The 19,732-nt window shown below is 37.8% G+C and overlaps 1 protein-coding gene across 12 annotated transcripts in view; it reads right to left on the bottom strand.

The window, feature by feature from the left end:
* Positions 1-933: 933 nt before the first annotated feature.
* The window catches only part of MBNL1 (muscleblind like splicing regulator 1), a 207,134-nt gene continuing 188,335 nt past the window's right edge, over positions 934-19,732 (bottom strand). For 7 of the 12 annotated variants that reach the window (XM_044292205.1, XM_044292197.1, XM_044292206.1 and 4 more), the window contains 4 exons: positions 15,235-15,270; positions 12,264-12,358; positions 10,789-10,863; positions 934-8,201 (listed from right to left, as the gene is read on the bottom strand). In XM_044292205.1, coding sequence (XP_044148140.1) covers positions 10,807-10,863; positions 12,264-12,358; positions 15,235-15,270 — 188 coding nt within the window. In that variant the 3' untranslated portion in view covers positions 934-8,201; positions 10,789-10,806. The remainder of the gene's footprint in view (positions 8,202-10,788; positions 10,864-12,263; positions 12,359-15,234; positions 15,271-19,732) is intronic. The other 5 variants (XM_044292200.1, XM_044292207.1, XM_044292209.1 and 2 more) reach the window with 3 other exon arrangements.

The following is a 19,732-nucleotide window of genomic DNA, read 5'->3' as shown; positions in this document are numbered from 1 at the left end:
AGTAGTGTTGATTGCGAATTTTCGTAATGAGAATTTTCGTGATGCAAATTTTCGTAATGAGAATCAATGAGTGACGGGGACGCTTGTTGGGGAGGAGTATGCCAAAGTGGAATAACTGTACAGATAAAAAAAAGACAAATATTCTAGAAAACAAATATATTTGTTTTTAGAATATTCTTAATATTCAAAAACAAGAATATATAACAATATAGCGAATATAAAAAAAAACTAATATAGAGCAATTTAGCTAATATAGGGCTATAATCTTCTTTGTCTAACAGTTATAATTTTTTTTCTCATCTGAAGTTCAGATTAACTATTAAAAAAACACATTATAGCACTCTATTAGCTATATTGTTCTACATTTGGTTTTTTTCAAATATTCCCTCTTTTGCTATATATTCTTGTTTTTGATTATTACGAATATTCTAAAAAAAAAATATATTTGTTTTTTAGAATATTTGTCTTTTTTTTTTAAATCTGTACAGTTGTTCCACTTTGGCAACCTCCTCCCCGACAAGTGTCCCCGTCACCATGGGAATGCCTGGGGGTTAGAATATACCATCGGATCTGAGTTTTCACAATCTCATTGATTCTCATTACAAAAATTTGCATTACGAAAATTTGCTATCAACAATACTCCTAAAGTCAAAGATATTGCAGCCTTCTCATTGGCCCACAAGCTAGAAGCAGGGAGGGATCATGTGTAATGATTTTAAAAAAATCTCGAATATTCGAAATTACGAATATATATCACTATATTCTAAATATTCGTGAATTCTTGAAGTGCTGATATTCGAGATAAAAATTTGCAATTCGAATATTTGTGATCAACACTACATCTGATACATAAACATTATTTTCTATTTAATATATCTCTTAATTTACTCTTTCTCTTCAGACTAAGAAATGTCACAGACACAGAAAACCAACTCCAGAAAGGTAAGTTTTATTAGGGCAATTTCACTTTATTTTCATACAACATGATCAACTATTAGCAGTAAGAATAAAATAAGCATAAAAAACTGCAGCCGAAGACGGAGTACATAGGTTTCAGCAACTACTAGCAAAAAAGTAAGCTTGTGGTTATACAACTGCAAAATCAAGCACATATGTCCTTCTAGCAGATGAAGAGTCTAACAATTCAATTTAAGTGCAACTTAGGTATTTGCCAGTGTGACTTCTGGGTAATAAAATGGTCCAATAATATTAATAACAATAATAATAATAACAATAATAATAGCAATAATAAATTTTAGCTTTGGTTTACAACAATATACTGTTTGGTGAGTGCAATTTATTAAGTACTTATATACAAATCATCTGCTAAAAGAACAATTAAAAGCAAATTAAATATAAAATCACACTACTACTGCAGCTAATGTGCGCTGTTTGTTTTGCCTGCTAATGAATATAAAGTGTACATTTCACAGAAACACAGTGGAGGTCTCTATTTTGTGCACCAAACAAATACCCATGAAAATGTGGCTATTGATGTTTTGAAGGGGTTACAACATTTAGATAAAGCATTTTTATATGCACTATTAGGACACTTAGATGTATGAAGCACCAACCAGTTTCATAGCACGCTATTCTAATACACATACTATTAGAACAAGTGGGATGTTGATCAAGAGATTTATTCTGATCACCATATTTAGTATGAGGAAAGCATTTTTGCCATATTATGAAGCAAATGGCATTAGCCTCATGGTTGATTTTTCCATTCTTCTGGATCAACAGAATAATATGTTGAAGATGATGGCTCTGTGTCCTTTTTCAACTTTATCAACTATATTTCTATGTAAGTAGAGTAATGCACCATCTGGCACTTACTACAGCTGTATGAACATCGTGGAGGTTGAAAGTCAGCCTCTTGGGGGCCTTCTCCATAAGCCAGAGAGGAGGCTCCACTGTGGTGAACTTTGCATGGCCATATATAACATGGAGACCTGTTCATGTTAATGAATGGCATGTAATACTACATTTCTCCTACAATGGCTGCTGCAAGAAAAGGTGTCGTGGCCGAAGGTTTCAGTTGCTGGACTTGTTTTTATCAGCTGATCTTCAGTGGGTCTGCATTTAGAAAAAAATGAATGGAAGCCTGAGAACCCAACATAGGAGATCCCGGGTCATCCTTTTGCATCGGTACTACTTTTGTGCTCCATTGATAGCTTTTTATGCTCAATCAGTCGTGATTTCACAAGTCACAGGCAACTGACCCATTGTGTCTTTGGTAGCATCACTGAAGCACAAGGTGCATCATATCTCTGTATTATTTGTTCCGCCCATAAAACAGCCTCCTCCGCTATGTATAGGTGACAGGTGCACTTTAAGGTTTGTGAAACTCCGTAAGTTCAGTATATCTTGTGAATGATAAACTACAAATCTGTCAGAAATTGAATAGTTATATACCCTTAATATAGTTTGTTTTTCTGTGATATTTTAAACATGCAGTTGTTTGTTCGAGTAATGGATGGATTACTTGATCCATGACTACCTTTCAATGGCTGGAATATCTGCACTGCTTGTATGATGCTGCTCAGGCAGACGTGGACCAGTGGGTCTGTATCTTTAAGTCATATGATCTTAGAATAATGGTATATCTGCCCAGCTAAAAATTCCTTGCAAACTACAAGCTGATCACATAAAGCAAAGCAACTTTTTATGGGGTATGGAGTGCTACCTCTGTGCCACTTTGCAAGCAATTTTGTTTAGTCTGTCATTTATAAGCCTTAACAAAACTCCTTGTAATTATAGACATTTTTATTCAAAATAAGATCTTACTATAATACATGTTTCTCTCTTTATTTTGACTATATACAGAAGTGCAAAAAGTCAACTTCTCCCTATCTTTTCCGACATGCAAAATTGCAGCATGATCAACCTTCAAGAGTTTGCACACTCTTACTCGCTACGTAAACTTTGAATATTTGGATTATCAACAAAAAAAGTCCCTTGATTTATTGATTATGCAGCTTATTTATAACAAGGCCTGATATTCAGGGATTTCCAAAAATATTAAAACAATATCTTAACATTTGAAATGGATACAGTAGAAAATAAATTTTTATTCTAATATCTAGGAACTATTTTATCATAACTAATTACAAACAAAATAACTCATCAAAATATTACTTGTCTGCCAGGATGGTTGCCGTAGCAACAACGTATCACCTTACTTTTAATGATTACATAATATAAGATATCCATACAAAAGATCTTTGTTCTCTTAGTGAAAACTAACAATGACTGATATTCTTACATTGCAATATTAAGTCAGTAAAATAGAAATCATTTTGTTAACAATAATACAAATACTTATATGACAATACATGTAAATTTAGAACTGAGTATGGTATGAAGAAAATAAAACTACTTTTTTTTTTTCTATTTTGAATTTTTTTTCAGTAAAACCTATGTCAATGAGAAAAAAAAACCTACAAACTTAACAGTATTTAACTTGCAATAGAAATGAAAACATTCTAATAAATGTATGAAATTAAAAATTACATTTTAACAAGAAAAAAATAACTATTTCAATGATGTAAGTAATTATCATAAAATGCAAAGTCACTTAAACTTTCTTAACACAACTGAAATTACATTGGTTTGGGTTATAACCCGTAATGTAATCTAAGGCTTTAATAGATGCACAGTACAATCATTAATCTTGTCTTCAGCCCCATAACTAAAGTGATTGTTATATCATGTATCTCAATCATAAGTATTTGTGACTCTGAGGGTCCTGCATCCAGTTCTGTGTGTAAAGATTTCATGGGTGCAGGTTCTTAGCAATAGGATGAAATGGATGAACAGTTAATAGAACATTTTATTTTTCTACATTAAATATTTTTGTATGAGGAAAACTTTGTCAATGCTAAAATATATGGGTTCTTTGCTATTAAGGCAAAGCAATGCATAGGCTGGATGAAGTGGACTTTCCAGTTTCCATGGTCCACTGGCCAGATAGAACATACAGCCTTTGAGTCAGATTCATTATATTTTAGATAAGATGCATTAACGTTTAGATGCAGGTGACATATTAGATCAAATTCTGCTCAGCAGCATCATGTTAAATCAGCAAGTATATTATGACCCTCGAAGGGATTGTCTAGTTCTTTACTATTGAGGCCTTCAACATCTGATCAACGGAGGATCAACACCATGCACCCCTGCCAATCAGCTGTTTCAGAGTAGATCCGATGCCGGAAATGCACAGCTACATCAGTGGACAGGGCTTTGAAATACATCCCTGCTCCCATTCACTTCAATAGGAGCACCACTGCAGTAACCAGCTCTGCCTGCTACATAATGGACTGAGCTGTGCAGTTTCAGCACTGACTTCTAGTAGTGCAGGGTGTTGGACCCTGGATGATCAGATATTGATGGTCTATCAATAGTGAATGATTGGACATCCTCTTTTATTTAGTGCATTGTAAATATGGTGGTTGGTAAACAGCTCATGACCATTATAGCCCTGAGGGTCTGACTCCATACCACTCTCAAAACCTAGTGAACCAAAGCATCTACCCCAGTCTACCTTGGGCTCACATTAGCCCATGTTTTCTTAAGGTGAATTATTAACTTGTTTTGTATAGGATCTACAAGCTAGAATAAGGTGGTACTAATGCCCCAGATTCATCACACTGAATATACACTGTACTGCACATGAGTGGACAATGACATGATCCATGTTATGATCCTGTCCTATAGCATTTATTATATCATTATCTTACTGTAGGAAATTAATAACTTGGCTGATATTCCTTGAACCAAATAGTAAAGGCTACCTACCCAGCCAATGCATTGCACACGTGTCCACTAGCAAAATACAAAGTTCATCCATGGAATACAATTCAAATGTTCTACATCAAATCAGAAAAATGCATACGTTGAAAGAACTGTAGTTTTTGGTACTTTTTGTCATATGGGTAATTTCATATCTATGAGTTTACTGAACCTTCGTGAAGATTGACTCCTACCAATTATTCACAACTAGAATAAAATTGCTGTAATAACTTGTACTCTGACATCACAGAAATAGCACATCACTGAATGCACACCTGTGACCAGTCTTCTGAGTAATTATCACTTATTTAAAAACACATATATTTTATCGAATATATTATATATGACTCTATATATTTACACACAATCATAAAAAGTCTAAATGTTTCTCTATAGTTCAGGTTAGTGCATACTGTATGTAATGTACATACTAGGTGTAAAATATTGGTATTCTTAAATGAATACTATGTTGTATATGCTTATCTATGGTACATATATACAGCACAGCCCTAAATAGTTTTGAAGGGGATGGGAGTAGCAGCATTTAATAACAGAGTAAGTGTATTATGTGACAGGATTATTTTGGATCCATCTTTGTATAATTTCCATATACATTTATAAATCTATATTAGAATGAATGTTGCTGAATCACTTGCCTATATGTTCACGCTATGTCCTTATAGTTTGTGAGGTTATGTTTTGTCATTTATTTAGGGGTCTGCAATATATTGTCACAGAATGGATCCATGCTATTACTCTAAAATGCATGCTAAGGCAATAAAAAGTGCAACGTGTGATGATTGATTAAGCATTGGAATTGTGATAAAAACATTCATTAACAAAAGAGGGTAATAATCATAGGTATTTGCTTAATGTGTACATTCACCTTTGGGAGTCCGAAATTAATATATTAGACAGTATATTGTGTATAGTCAATTCCTTAAAGGACTTTTCCCACCACAAGACTGTTGAGATCCTGACCAATCCTTCAAATAAAAGGAACACAGGAATAGTTGAGAGATGTGGGTTGTATTTTCATGAACAAGTTGAGCTCCACAAATTTTTATGTTAAAGGGATATTCCAGGTGTTTAATGTTAAGAACCTATCCTCAGGATAGATCATCAATATCAGATTGCTGGGAATCTGATAACCGGCACCCCCATCATTCAGCTGTTTGAGGAGCTTATCAAGCTCACCGCTCTACATTGGAGAGCTTGGTATTGAATGGGACTGAGCTACACACAGACCTAAGAAGAGGATGCAGAGCTCACCTGAGTGCCGCAGTCTCTTCAAACAGCTGATCAATGGGAGTGCTAGGACTGGGACCCTTATCCATCAGATATTGATGACTTATCATGAGGATAGGCAATCAATACCAAAATCTAGGACAATCCCTTAAAACATAATTATTTTGAATGTTGGCAGCCTGCATTCTGCCTGTAGAGAAGAAGACTCAGATCATTGTAAAATTTCATACAATATGTCTTCCAAATGACTAAAATGAAGTTCACTTCTCTGGCTTATTATTGGTTAAAGGTTATTCGGGTGACAGAAGTATACTGGTTCCTTAGTATACTGTAAAAGCCAAACAAGTAAGAAGGTTTTACATTATGGGTTAACAGGATGTCAATTTGTGATTGAGTGGTCTGATAGCAGAACAAAGCCCCCCATCCTTACAGATCAATGGTCTATTCTAACGATAGAATGTTATTAAAACTAATTTATGGCCACTATCACACAGGAGCATTTTGGTCAGTATTTTGCATTAGAGGAAGAGGAGGTATGCATTTTTCCATTATACTCTTCATTTCGGAGATTCCACTTCTGGCTTTGGCAAACAAATGCTGATGGAAATTACTGACCAAATACTGACTTGATGAAAGTGGTCTCAATCAGTTGTTGGAACTATATGTTCTTCTGGTAATATAATATATCCTACGATTTTTTTCATAAGGTTTAGGGCTCATTCACACAACCATTGTTTGGATCCGCATCCAAGCCACATTTTTTGTGGCTCGGGTGCGGACCCATTCCCTTCAATGCCCAAAAAATAGAACATGTCCTATCCTTGTTCGTTTTACAGACAAGAATAGGCATTTCTATCATGGGCAGCCCATTACATTCTACAAATTGCAGAACATAAACAAACAGCCGGTATCCGTGTTTTGTGGATCCACAATTTGCGGACCGCAAAACATGGCACAGTCGTGTGAATGAGCCCCTAATGTAACATAAATAATTAGAATTTGTTAAAAAATGTTTGAGGAGAGTTATCAAAACTGGCGTAAAGGAAAAAAGGCTTTGCTGGCCAGGGCAACCAATCATATTCCACCTTTTTTTATATAAAGTAGCTCTGAAAAATGAAATGTGTAATCTGATTGGTTGCACAATACATGGCATCCACCCACTATGGCATTTCCTGTTTTCCCTGGCATGTTTGTTTAAAACCACAAAAAAAGATGGCATTTCTATGATGTCAACCTCACAGGTTTGGTTCAGGTAAACTCATTTCAGCGAGAACTTTGGCTTTGCAAATCTAACAGTGCCTATGACTAATCCATTGTAACATAGAAAATGTGTTTTTTATGCATACAAAAAATAACACTGTTGCAATAATACTATAATATAATGATGCACACTCAATGGCACTTTATGGGCACAAATAGTAATTCCATATTTAAAGCCTTAATGTGTTTTAAAAACATACACAGCAGTGGGTTGCTTGGCACATTCATCTGTGTCAGACCTCCTGCCCCCTGTTACAATCTAGAGCAGGAAAATATCATCCTTGTAAAACTAGTTTGCATGCATACTCCCAGCTACAATGGTAACTTCAAAGACAAGGTGCACCCTTTGTTATTTGTAAACCTTAAAAGAAAAAATATATATAAAAAATTATAATCTTGGTCTAAAGACGTACCAACACGTTGTAAATAACCAAGTACAACATAGTCAGAATTTTCAACTCGGAAAGCAAATATTGATTAGTCTTAATTGACAGGGGCATAGCTGGAGGGGGTGTGACAGGGTATGTGGTATACCCCAGTGCTGAGTGCCATGGAGGTGCCAGAGGCAGAAAATTGAATATTTGGCACAGATGATGTAAAGACTGGCTAGGCCTCCGCTAAGAGATGTACGCATGCAAACCTCTGTGAGAAAAGACAGGATATGTTGTATCACGTTTGAATAGAAATTTCACTTTAGCACAAATATTAAGAAAAATAAAATGTACAAATTATATACTGTAATGTGTGTAATGGGATCCATGTTGATTTAGGCATTGTTTGGCATGCAAGATGAAAGTGTGTCTCTGTGGGCAATGCTGTGTTTCTTGTTTGTACTGTATGCATACTATGGCTAATGGCCTTGGCCTGTACTTTCTTCAAGTTCCTTGTCCCCTTAGCATAATCTATAAGGGAAAAAAATAAAGGGTTAATTTTAAGACTGTAATCAGTGAAATAATTATAATTCTATTAAAGTCTATTCAGTTTTATTTTAGAGCTATATGAAAAGACACTCCAGAATTGTTATATTTTGGGTATTAGAATCATGTAAGTAGAAGTGGATCCATTGTGCCAACTGAAATGATTTGGCTTGGTGCTATTCCCAAGGGTGTTAGCCTTCACCTTTAAGTCCTATACAGGGATCTAGACTCTGCTGCAAGGAAACCACCAGGTCACTTCCTCCTGGGGTAGTCTCTGTTTAGTGGTTGTTTACCTTCAGGAGTCAAAAGACACAGATGCAAAGTGCCACGGGGATCAGACAAAACTACACTCAAGGACAAGCTGAGGTCAGGGCAGGCAGAGTTTGTGCTATTCAAAATCAGTCCAAGGGTTATGACAGGCAGCTCAGGGTTAGTACCATGAATAGCTGGAGGTTTGTAAATGGACAGGCAAAACAAGACAATGGGGCACCTTAGCTGGACAATAAGCTACTAAAACATATTGCTCAGGCACTTTCCCACAGGGAAAGGCGCCTTCAATACCCTAAGGTAGCCAGTCATTGGCTGGGAAGACAGAGATACATAGACACTGGTCCTTTAAAAGCTGGAGGAAGCTTTCAGATCAGGCAAGGTGAAGGCCTCATTCTGAAGGGAGTGGACGGACAGGCTGCCATACCTGCCAGAAGGGAATAGGAGGACAGGCATGGACAACCCCACCTCCCAGAAGGGAAGGTGGCAGACTCTGTAGGCACACACTCTTTTGATAAGGTGAATAGTGATGCCCTGTTTTAAATTTAGTCATACATTTGTAGGAGGAATAACAGAGGTAGAACACAACACAACGAAAAGATGTCCTAGAATTGTTACTTGATGAGGAATACAAGTATTTAAGTAAAATAGGCATGCCAGGAGTGGTAATAGGTCCTCCACAAATACTGACCCTGATCCCACTGTTTATTGGACACTGTGCTAAAGCTGTTTATGACTGAGATACTCTGCTGTTGCTTAAGTGGGGTCAGTGTGATGGAGCTGCTCATGAAGCCATTATGGAGGCTTGTCTGTGTCAGGTACAGAATAAAAATAAAATTTACCATATTTTTCACCCCTTAAGATGCACTTTCCCCTCCCCTCAAATGGCAGATTTGCAGGGAGACATTGATGGGAGCATAGGAGCAGGCATATGAGAGGCAGAGCAGGCTTTCCTGCCACACATGCCTTCTCCACCTCTAAGTCTTCACACATGTCTGATGAGTGGCATGGGGGCTGATAAGAGTTATGAGGGCTGATAAGAAGTATGAGGGCTGACAGGAGGCATGGGGTCTGATAGAAGGCATGGGGTCTGATAGGAGGCATGGGGTCTGATAGGAGGCATGGGGTCTGATAGGAGGCATGGGGGCTAATGATAGGAGGCATGGGGGCTGATCTGAGGTCTGAATGGGGGTCATTTTTAGATTGGTGGTCTGACCTGATGTCTAATAAAAAATATTTTTTTATTGTCCTCTAAAACCTACAGATGTAGCAGGGTTAGCACTCCAGCTCTTAACTCAAATTTCTTAACTCATCGTGTTATCTTGAGACAAAAGCCATTAAAAAGCAATTGAAGGTGTTTGCTTAGATTAGATAACACATCTCAGAAATCTTAAAAAACAGTAGTGTTAACTCTACTCCATCCGTAGGTGCGTCTTATAGGGCGTAAAATATGATAATTGTTTCTAAGAATGGTATGTGATTTTAATGTACATGATATGACTTCTACACTATGGGACATTTTTTTTTATATCCCCTGTACCTGGCGATGGATCCGGATCCTACGCCACTTCTAAATGTAAGCCAGCTTTCTAGATGTCTTACATTTAGACCATTTTCTATGCCTAAAACAGGTGCAGTCTTGGCGTGAGCAGGGAGAAGTCGTAGAGTGCGGTGCAAATTTAGGCATAATTATGTTAGATAAATGACCCCCTGTATGTTTTATTCACATTATGTATTGGCATCTTTCTCTCCTATAAAAATTCTAAATACGTCACACGGTTTAGTAGTTCGGAAGGACAGCGGCTTCTAATTAAACATTTGTTGTACTGCATAATCTAACACTAACTAGTATTTAAAGCAGTCTGTTACCTCCAAATTCGGTTTCAAAGTAAGCATACCATTATGAAGGGTAAGTGCCTGGAAATGTAACCTTTTTTGTGAAAATCCAGTCCCCTGAGAAATGCTTCATTATGCTTGTATGCAAAAATAGAAAGAAGCATTCCTCAGGATTAGAGGACATGATTGTAACAAGAAAGTGATGGGTATGGTTTGGGGCCTCTACCCAAGATAGCTGTACACTTACTATGTGTTTGGAGATGACAGACTCCCCTTAAGCGTGTGACAATTCTTTTAATGGATTCATCATATATGGACTACAAAACCCAAATGAAATAGTCCAGCAACGACATCACATAAATGTGCACTTGGATTTTTCAAAACTGATTGCCACATTGCAATTTCTTTTTAAAGAAACACTGTATAAAGAGCAATAAAGAAATGAAAATTCCGTAATAATGAAACTTACTGCATCAGGACATGACCTCTAGAGCTGTGTAACATACTTGTGACTACTCAGATGATCTGCAGATATTATGGGTATCTGTAGATAAAACAGGTTAACAATGAATTGAAAACATTTGCAGCCAACAATCAGCCGTTTGTAGAAAACAGAACAAAAGCCGTTGACTTCTGAATACGGAGTAATAAGTAAAACATTGTGAAACTAAATGCTACAGTAGCAAACTGATGTTAAGAAATTGCTCAACAACTCTAAATAAGTGTCAGCAGCTGCCCAGGGAGGCGAGGGAGCAGCACACTACAGAAATCGTACGGAGCAGTAATCGTCAAGAGATCCTCTTTTGTTGGCATACACAAAGGGCATTATTGAATTCTAACTAGGATTATCTAACCAAGAACTAAGGCAGAACTTATACAAAGATTTATCGAAAAAAGTATACAAAATATTAGGGAAATTCTATATTTCCCAATGTTGCATCAACTGTGAGGCGACTTGACTAAAGGGGCAAATCCCTAAAAAGTTTTAACAATCAAATCTAGTAAAAAAAAAGAACATAATAATTAGTTGTAAAGGGCAACAACACTGACTACATATGTCTTACTTTCAATATGTGCTAGATCGGTATCAAAGAATGACACCGAAAAAGAAAAATGGAACGTGGCTTGTAGTTGCTATGGACAACAAGGAAATTTATGGATTCTCCAGGAATTCAATATTGATGAGAAAATATCTTAAAGTTTGATTTGGACCCCGATAAACACCACCAGAATCAAAAGTGCTCTTATTACCTGGAAAAGTCTCTCTCTCTCTTTGATTCTCCAGGATCAATACAAAATTTGGGTTCATTAAAATAAGAACATTTTGAAAAATTTGGGTCAAATTTTAAAATTTTATAATCTATTCACTCTTCTCAAATGATTTCATGATCAATGTCTAATTGGTAAGCGTCCAACTCCCGACACCCCTGCCGATCAGCTGTTTAAAGGGGCCACAGTGCTCAGGTGATTAGAAGTAATACAGCAGAAACGTGAGCTGCAGAAAGGCTGGGTGACTGATGGACTTGACATCACAGGCCATGGAGGTGGCAGAAGTTGGACCCACACTGATTAGATACTGTTGACGCATCCTGAAGGTAGGTCATCAGTATTGAATTCCTAGAAAACCTTGACAGGATCTACTCTGCTCCACCTAACCATGCTTATATTTTGGGAACCTGCAGAATGGCTCATTGGAGGGTTTATTTTTATTCTATCCTTCCCTAAGTTAACCTGTCACATTCAGTCACTGTACATGTGACCTTAGCTTTGTTACAGGAGATTGTCTTACTTCTTATTAAACTGCAATTTCAATAAAACCTGTCATAAGCTTTGAATGCCAGGAGAATGAATACGTATGCCAGCAGGAGGAACGGTGAACATAGTGTTATTACAAAGCACTGATTTAGAGTTGTTCTTAAGAATGGAAGCTGTAAATTAGCAAACCTGGTTGGCTGTGGCTGTTGCAGCGAAGGGAACACTTGTGGCAGATGTTGCTGCTGCAGACACAGTAGCGGGCGCTGTACCGTGCACCATGGGAACTTTCGGAGGAAATCATATAAGCAAACATACAGAAGAGTGTAGCACAGTGGGAACCATAGCAACAGGTGGCAGAACAATTTGGCATGGTATTTATTGCAGCGTGAAGCCACGTGGTGTAACATCATCACCAGCGAGTGGCATGCAATCAAAGTGCAAAAGCAGGTCAGCATTCCAGGGAAAAGGAGGAAAAGGGTGGGATGAAAGAGAAAAAAAAAAGGGAAAATATTTGTTACCATAAAAACAATGTATTCATTACACACAAAGCTTCATTTTATATGACTGAACCAGTTATAATGAAAGTACCCTTATTATGAGCACACAGGGGAGGAATACATTGTGTCGGCTTAACTGATGCTGCACAGTAGAAATGGGCAAACTTGAAAAAAATTGAGCTTAGCCTGCATTTTATATGTTTTTTTTCTCAATAAAATAAAATAAAAAAATGCATTTATTAGGGGATTTTGCTACACAAACAAGCCATGGTCCATGCAGGACCTAACCAAACATTGAGTGACAGGGCATCCTGCTCTCCTCCTAGTCCACCGTTTTTAGTACAGGAGATAAAATGAGCAATATTTATAGATTCAATTGACTTGAAAAATGTGGAACTATAAAGGCTATGTTCACACCACATTTCGTACTGTATGTATGTTTAGTGGGTGCATTAGACACTGTTCCTGGTTGGGTTAATGGGCTCCTATGAACTTAACTCATTTTAAAAGAATCTCCTTTCAGGATCTGCTGGGCACTAAGAATACATTAGTGTTCCTTTTTTCACTCTCTTGGAAACTGTGACCTGTCGTGTGTAGTGATGAGTGGCAGGGGCAATATTCGAATTTGCAATATTTCACAAATTTTTGGTAGAATATTCGTCATATATTTGCAAATTCGAGATTATTTTCTTGATCGCGAAAAATCGGCAATGTAATACAGGCGTGGGTCACTATAGCTACATTTTTCAAGATGCTAGAAGTTTTGCGGAGACTAGAGAAAATGGTTGGTACGGCAGAACCTTACAATAACTTTATATGCAGATAGAGTGCTCCAATATATTTGCGATTGCAAAATCGGCACTAATGATGCAAATATTTTGGCGAAATACATGCAACTTCACATTTTAGCAGGTCTGACTACTTATATGTGATTGGTGCACTAAGTATTGTTGTGAACTTGTGACATCACAGCACTATGTCTGTAGCATGTATGTATGGACAGCAGAACCTATCAGCTACACTATATCAGGATATAACCTACACTGACTATCTCCCACTAACTATCTGTATTATATATAAGCTAACTAACTATCTAATGTAATGACAGAGGAAAGCACAGAGCACAGCAATAACACTGCTGTCTGTCTCAGAACTTTAAAAATCTGCAGAAAATGGCTGCTGGGGAGGTTCTTATATAGTAAGGGGCAGGCAAATTTCCTATTGGTTGCTAGGGATGTTGCTAAGCTCAGACAAAGACATTGCAGCCTTCTCATTGGCCCCCAAGAAAGAATGGAGGTTACTGATGAAAAAAAAATTCTAGAATATTCAAAATTACAAATATATATCACTATGTTCTAAATATTCGCAAATTCTCGAAGTGCCGATATTCGCGATTAATATTCACTATTCGAATATTCGCGCCCAACATTAGTCATGTGGATTGTGTATATATATAATTTATTTTTTACAGTGGTGGCCTATAGGCAACATATGCAGTTGTATGACATACAGTTGCATGCATCAGACCTTTAAGTTTAGTGCATATGTTAGGAGATCTTCCCAGTGCATGTGTTGACAGTAAAGAGTAGATAAAATGGGGAGCCTTATGCCTCATTCACATGTCAGTGTTTGGTCAGTGATTTCCATCAGTGTGGCTGTGTGGCTGCGTCGCAAACACCCCTCGAACGCGCTGTGTGGTCGTATCTAAAGGATGCATTTATAGAAAACCACTCATGTAAATGAACTTATTAATAGTGTTGAGCAAACTTGTGTTTTAAGCTTGGCGTCCAAAGTCTGGGTTATGAAAGAATTCCGTTATGGATTCCGCTACCACGGACCATAATGAAATTCTATAACGGCATGAACCACGGAAGCCTACTAGAGGCATTCCGTAGTGCGTTCCATAATAATAGAAGTCTATGCTGGCCATAGACTTCTATTATGACGGAATACGTCCAACCCGAACCTTGCACGCCGAACTTAAAACACAAGTTCGCTCAACACTTCTCATTAACTATAAGTAAAAATTCTACACTGGGACAGCACACGGACGTGAACATGGCATGATGTCTGAATGAGCCATTAGTGAGCATTTCCATCCATATGGTATGTATGATGTTATGGGTTCAAATCAATCGGTCAGAAATGCTTTCTCTATTATCCCTGTGTTAAACTTCTCTTTGCTTGGGCAGATGACCTGACCAGACTGGGAAAGATCTTTCACTGCCATTGTCGTGGAAGGAAAGTGACAAGCAGACTCCGCAAACCTAGTGCTCATTATTTAGCCCAGGAAAATGAATGATGCCAGATTTAACATTCCCCATGGTTCAGACTGTGCCCTACAAATGCCATTTATTAGCTGGGGTATAAAATCCTCAAAAAAATAGGTTGTGCCAGAAAATGGATGCCTCCACTGTGTGCAGCTGCATTTGCCACTCTTTCTATGTTTAATGCCCATAAATAATGTATTTTAAACAATTTCTAGCAATAAAAATATTAGCACAATGTTTAATTGTACAGTCAAAATCCACAGACAGTAAATTTTGAAATGACATTAGCAGCATCTCCCAAACTAGACAAGTGGCCCCAGACATGGATTTTGAGTGCAAGAATAAAAGTTCATCAGGCATGTCAAATAATTAAGAAACAAAGCTGGCACCTACCAACACTTGCAGCGGGTGTCATGCACAAAATTGAGCCTGCCCATCATGCATTGCAACAGGAAGGTGGATTGAAAGGGAAAAGAATTAAAAAAAAACCCATCACACATGTTATTATTAGGAAAAATTATTTGTACAAGGAAGAAATGTGTTATTAATGCAACAGTGGAACGTACAGTGAGCATACTAAAATCACAGAGGAGCAGAGTGGGTGATTAGGACTTCTGTGGAGCGGAGGAACAAGAGTAAACCTTTATTCATCGGGTAATAGGATCGTTCATGCTGTCACCTAAATCATCACCGGCAGCAGCACTAACGCCTGCAGGATGCTGACTGCTGCTCTGGGCTATAACAGACTTTGTAACTACGGTTAAGTACAAGATAACTAATGCAATTTATATACTAAGTAACAGAACTAGGGCTGAGCGAATCGAAGTATCCAAAGTGGACTTCGATCATCCGAATTTCAGGAAAAAATTGATTTGTTGCAAAGCCGAATTTCCTTCTGCTTCGTGGTAACGAATCAATGTTCCCTGAAATTTTTCATGCGGTGTCTTCAATCATAATGGCTGCAGTGGCTTCTTTGCGCTCAAATGGATAAGGTGAGTATTATTTATTTTTACTGGATTAACCCCTGAAAGCCCTGACTAATATTCTCAAATGCCGCGATCAGCGATGAATGTGGCATCTGAGGGGTTCAATGACGGGGGCGGCGCAATCGCCATTCCCCATCATTGTGCCTGCTACTTACAAAGAAATGCACTCTGTGACAAAGTAACTCATCGCAAAGTGAATTTCTTTGTGAAATCAAATTTTTAAAAACGTGGCTCAACACTAAACTGAACTACGTGGAATAATTCTATGTGTAAACTGTAAAAAGCTGTTCACAGGTGAGCAAACACTTTTAAGGATTCTCCGATTTTGTCAAAATAATGCCAACTAAATCAAGATCTGTGCCCGTGTCCCCACGTGTCTCTCAGACACCTGGGCTGGGATGAGACTGCAACCCTCATGCCTAACTATTATGCCACTACTGTCCTAAAGAAATCCAGCAATCCTGAGAGCAGATATTCAGGACTGTGGGTACGAAGGCTCACTGGGCGAGGAGCGGACGCCATGTCTTGGACTTGTCCTATGTAAACAGCTCTTTTATTTGTTGTCCTTGGATTGTGCTGTGTAACAGCATGTTCATCTGGTGGAAATACATGCAGGAAAAATCTGATGTGTATTATTGCTGTGGAACCCATGGCAGAAATCCGAGGCTGGCCCTTTGGTTTGCAGTTTGCATTGACATAGAATCTACCCATGAATTAACCCCAACCTCACCAGAAATGGACATGCTATATATTTTTTTGCAATACATACTTTAAAATCTGCATTGCTATTGTTTGTTCTTGTCCTAAGAAAAATATTCTACATTTTTTAAACCAGTAACCGGATCTGTTTTTTTCCTTATTTCTCTGCCCTCCTCAGTAATATCGCTGGTGTTGACAAAGTGGCGTACATAGAGAAGTAAGCGTGCCATAGCAAGGATCAAACCAAGTCTCCCACACAGGACAGAAGGGTTTACGCCTAAACCCTTTTCAATGACCATTGGGCCATTTTTTCCACTGCCTTAGTTGCTAAAAGTTGTTCCTTTAGAGGGTAGAGTTCCTGACCAAGTTTTCACCTCCAGTAGAAGAGGAGATAATCCCAACTAAGACTGGGCCCCCTATTGCCCTGGACACTATAGCAGTCGCATGGTTGCCGCTATGGTAGTTACGCCCCTGTGTAGACACATATGTTCAGTTCATGTTAGAAGCTGTGACAGTTACAGTGCAAGAGCTGCAGCAGAAAGGTCACATCCCCTGAGAAAGGATACACCCTCTCAGCTGCTGGCTTAATATAAATTTAGAAGATCTACTGCAGTAATGAATAGAGAGAGGTCTGGATCCATGTGAACTATGGGTTGGATTCATATACTACATTAATTCTGATTATTATTTTTTTACATGAATTATGGGATCACCTCTTAAATTGGATTTTTATGTGTATTTCAGCACACAACAAATTAATTGAAATTCTCAGCAAAGATCCACCATGTGAACATGTCCTAAGGCCTATCTGCTACACGTTGTATATTGCAAGCTTTAAGTGTACCCAGTTGTCATTTAACTTTATTTGTCACTGTATAACCCTTTAAAACAAAGGTTTTATGCTCGATATATTATGCCTGTGGCTTTCCATCTAAACGAGGACCTGTTCTATCAAATGTTGGTATTCTTTATAAAATGACAATTCTTGATCATCTTTTCTTACATCTATCCATTGTGCCATTCTTCTGTGTGTGAATACATTGACAACTGGGTTTTACCCATTGGGGGTTGTCGCTGCACACCCTGACACTGTCCAACCAGTGTTGACTACGTAGGGACACACCCCTTTGTCAGTTCTCAATGCATTCATTTCCAGAAAGAATAATAGAGGAACGGTGCACAAGTATGACAGATGCTACAGAATTGTGGGGGATACAAGTATTTACTAAAATAAAGAAATGACAGCCCATTTATAAATGTTCCTAAGCAAGCAGAAGCAGATGAAATCATCAAGGTCAAGGCTAGAAACGGAAGCCAGTATCATGCTGAATACCAGGAATTGTGGGGGTAGGGAAGCGAGACCCCACTAATGTTTTATTGAAGGTGCAGATCACCAGCAGAACATTCAGATTTTGTCAGGTGTCTGGCTGTGTTCACATGCACAGGATTTGGTGATGATTTAAGTAAGGATAACGCACCTGAATCCTCCCCAGCTAATCTGACATTATGCATTCAATACAAGTGAATGGGATAATTATATCCGATGTACGTGCAGTGGGAAAACAAATTTGCCGAAATAATGACCTGTAGGTTTTCATATTTGAAACATGCTCATGATTTGCACCTTGAAAAGCCATGGATTTTTGCCCTAATGAATTACTATGGGTCTAACACTTGTGCGGATCTGCTGGCACATACATACATGTTGGATTTGCCTATACATGTGAACATACTCTCTCTGGACATATCACAGCATGCAACCATACTACGTGAATGTCTTAAAATTCAATTTGTGTCCAAATAAATCTGGGTCCAAATAAATTTTAACCATGTTGAAAGTGCCGAGTGTCTAAAAAGTCTTTCTCCTTGATTCTCCTAAATAAAATAAAAATTGGGTTCAGCAGAACAGAACGTTTTGGGAAAATTTGGGTTGAATTTCTGAATGTGCTAATCTCTATACAATATCTATCTGAACTTTCATATGGCTCACTACTAATTTTGCTGTATTCAAACCCGATTCAATAACAACATAGCCTCTGTCTTTCTGTAAAATGTATGGTCTCCGCAGAGGTGTTTGCTAATTTGTGACAAATATTGCGAGACTTGCTTCGTCTCATATCTATGACTTTATACTTTATTTAGTCGCATAAATTACAGTGTTAAAATCCCAAGCTGAACTCGGCTTCGTTAATGAGGAAGGATATTTGCAGCAAGTTTGCAAAAACCTCAGTGGAGACCATACATTTTATGGTAGAATGGAGGCTATATTGTTAAAGGGGTTCTCCAGGAATAGAAAATGAAAATACGTAAATATTACTTTATTATAAATATATTCCCAAATACCTTTCATTAGTTATAATGGCTTGTTTTGTCTAGGGAGCAATCATTAGAAGAAACAAAATGGCCGCCGTCCTATTACATAGTTACATAGTTAATACGGTTAAAAAAAACATAAGTCCATCAAGTTCAACCAAGGGATAGGGATAGGTGGGGATTCAAATTCCAGAATGAGCTGAGACTCTGATTTCTACACGTTTTCATAAGAATTAATGTTGTTTGCTTTTAAGAATTCATCTAAACCCTTTTTAAAACTGTCCACTGTTCCTGCTGTGACCATGTCCTGAGGAAGTCTTCCCCAGAGTCACAGTTCTTACAGTAAAGATGCTTCCGGGGACTAAACTTTTTCTCTCTAATCGGAGGCAATGCCCCCTCGTCTTTTGAGTGCATTTTACATGGAACAGTTTTTCACTGTATTTTTTGTATGGCCTATTTATATATTTGTATAAGTTGAATCATGTCCCCCCTTAGATGTCTCTTATCAAGACTAAATAAATTCAATTATTTTAATCTTTCTTGATAACTAAGACCCTCCATGCCCCTTATCAGTTTATTCTCCTATGTACTTTTTCCAGCTGTAGTGCACCCTTTCTATGGACTGGTGCCTAGAACTGAACTGCATATTCCAGATGAGGCCCACCAACACTTTGTAAAGTAGTAGTATTACATCCCTACCCCGCGAGTCCATGCCTCATTTAATTTATGACAATATCCTGGTGGCCTTAGAAGCAGCTGATTGACATTGTATATAGATGTATGCTACCAGAAGTCAACCAACTTCTGGCCCCTGTGAACAGGTATTCCAGCCCAGGATGATTGGACTACATTCCACAGTTCTTCTCTATTTCTTGGTTTTGCCTCATAAACTG

The sequence above is a fragment of the Bufo gargarizans genome, chromosome 4 (assembly GCF_014858855.1).
Source record: "Bufo gargarizans isolate SCDJY-AF-19 chromosome 4, ASM1485885v1, whole genome shotgun sequence".
NCBI lineage: Eukaryota > Metazoa > Chordata > Amphibia > Anura > Bufonidae > Bufo > Bufo gargarizans.
The sequence above is the reverse complement of the archived record's forward strand: the minus strand, read 5'-3'. Positions and strand labels throughout refer to the sequence as shown.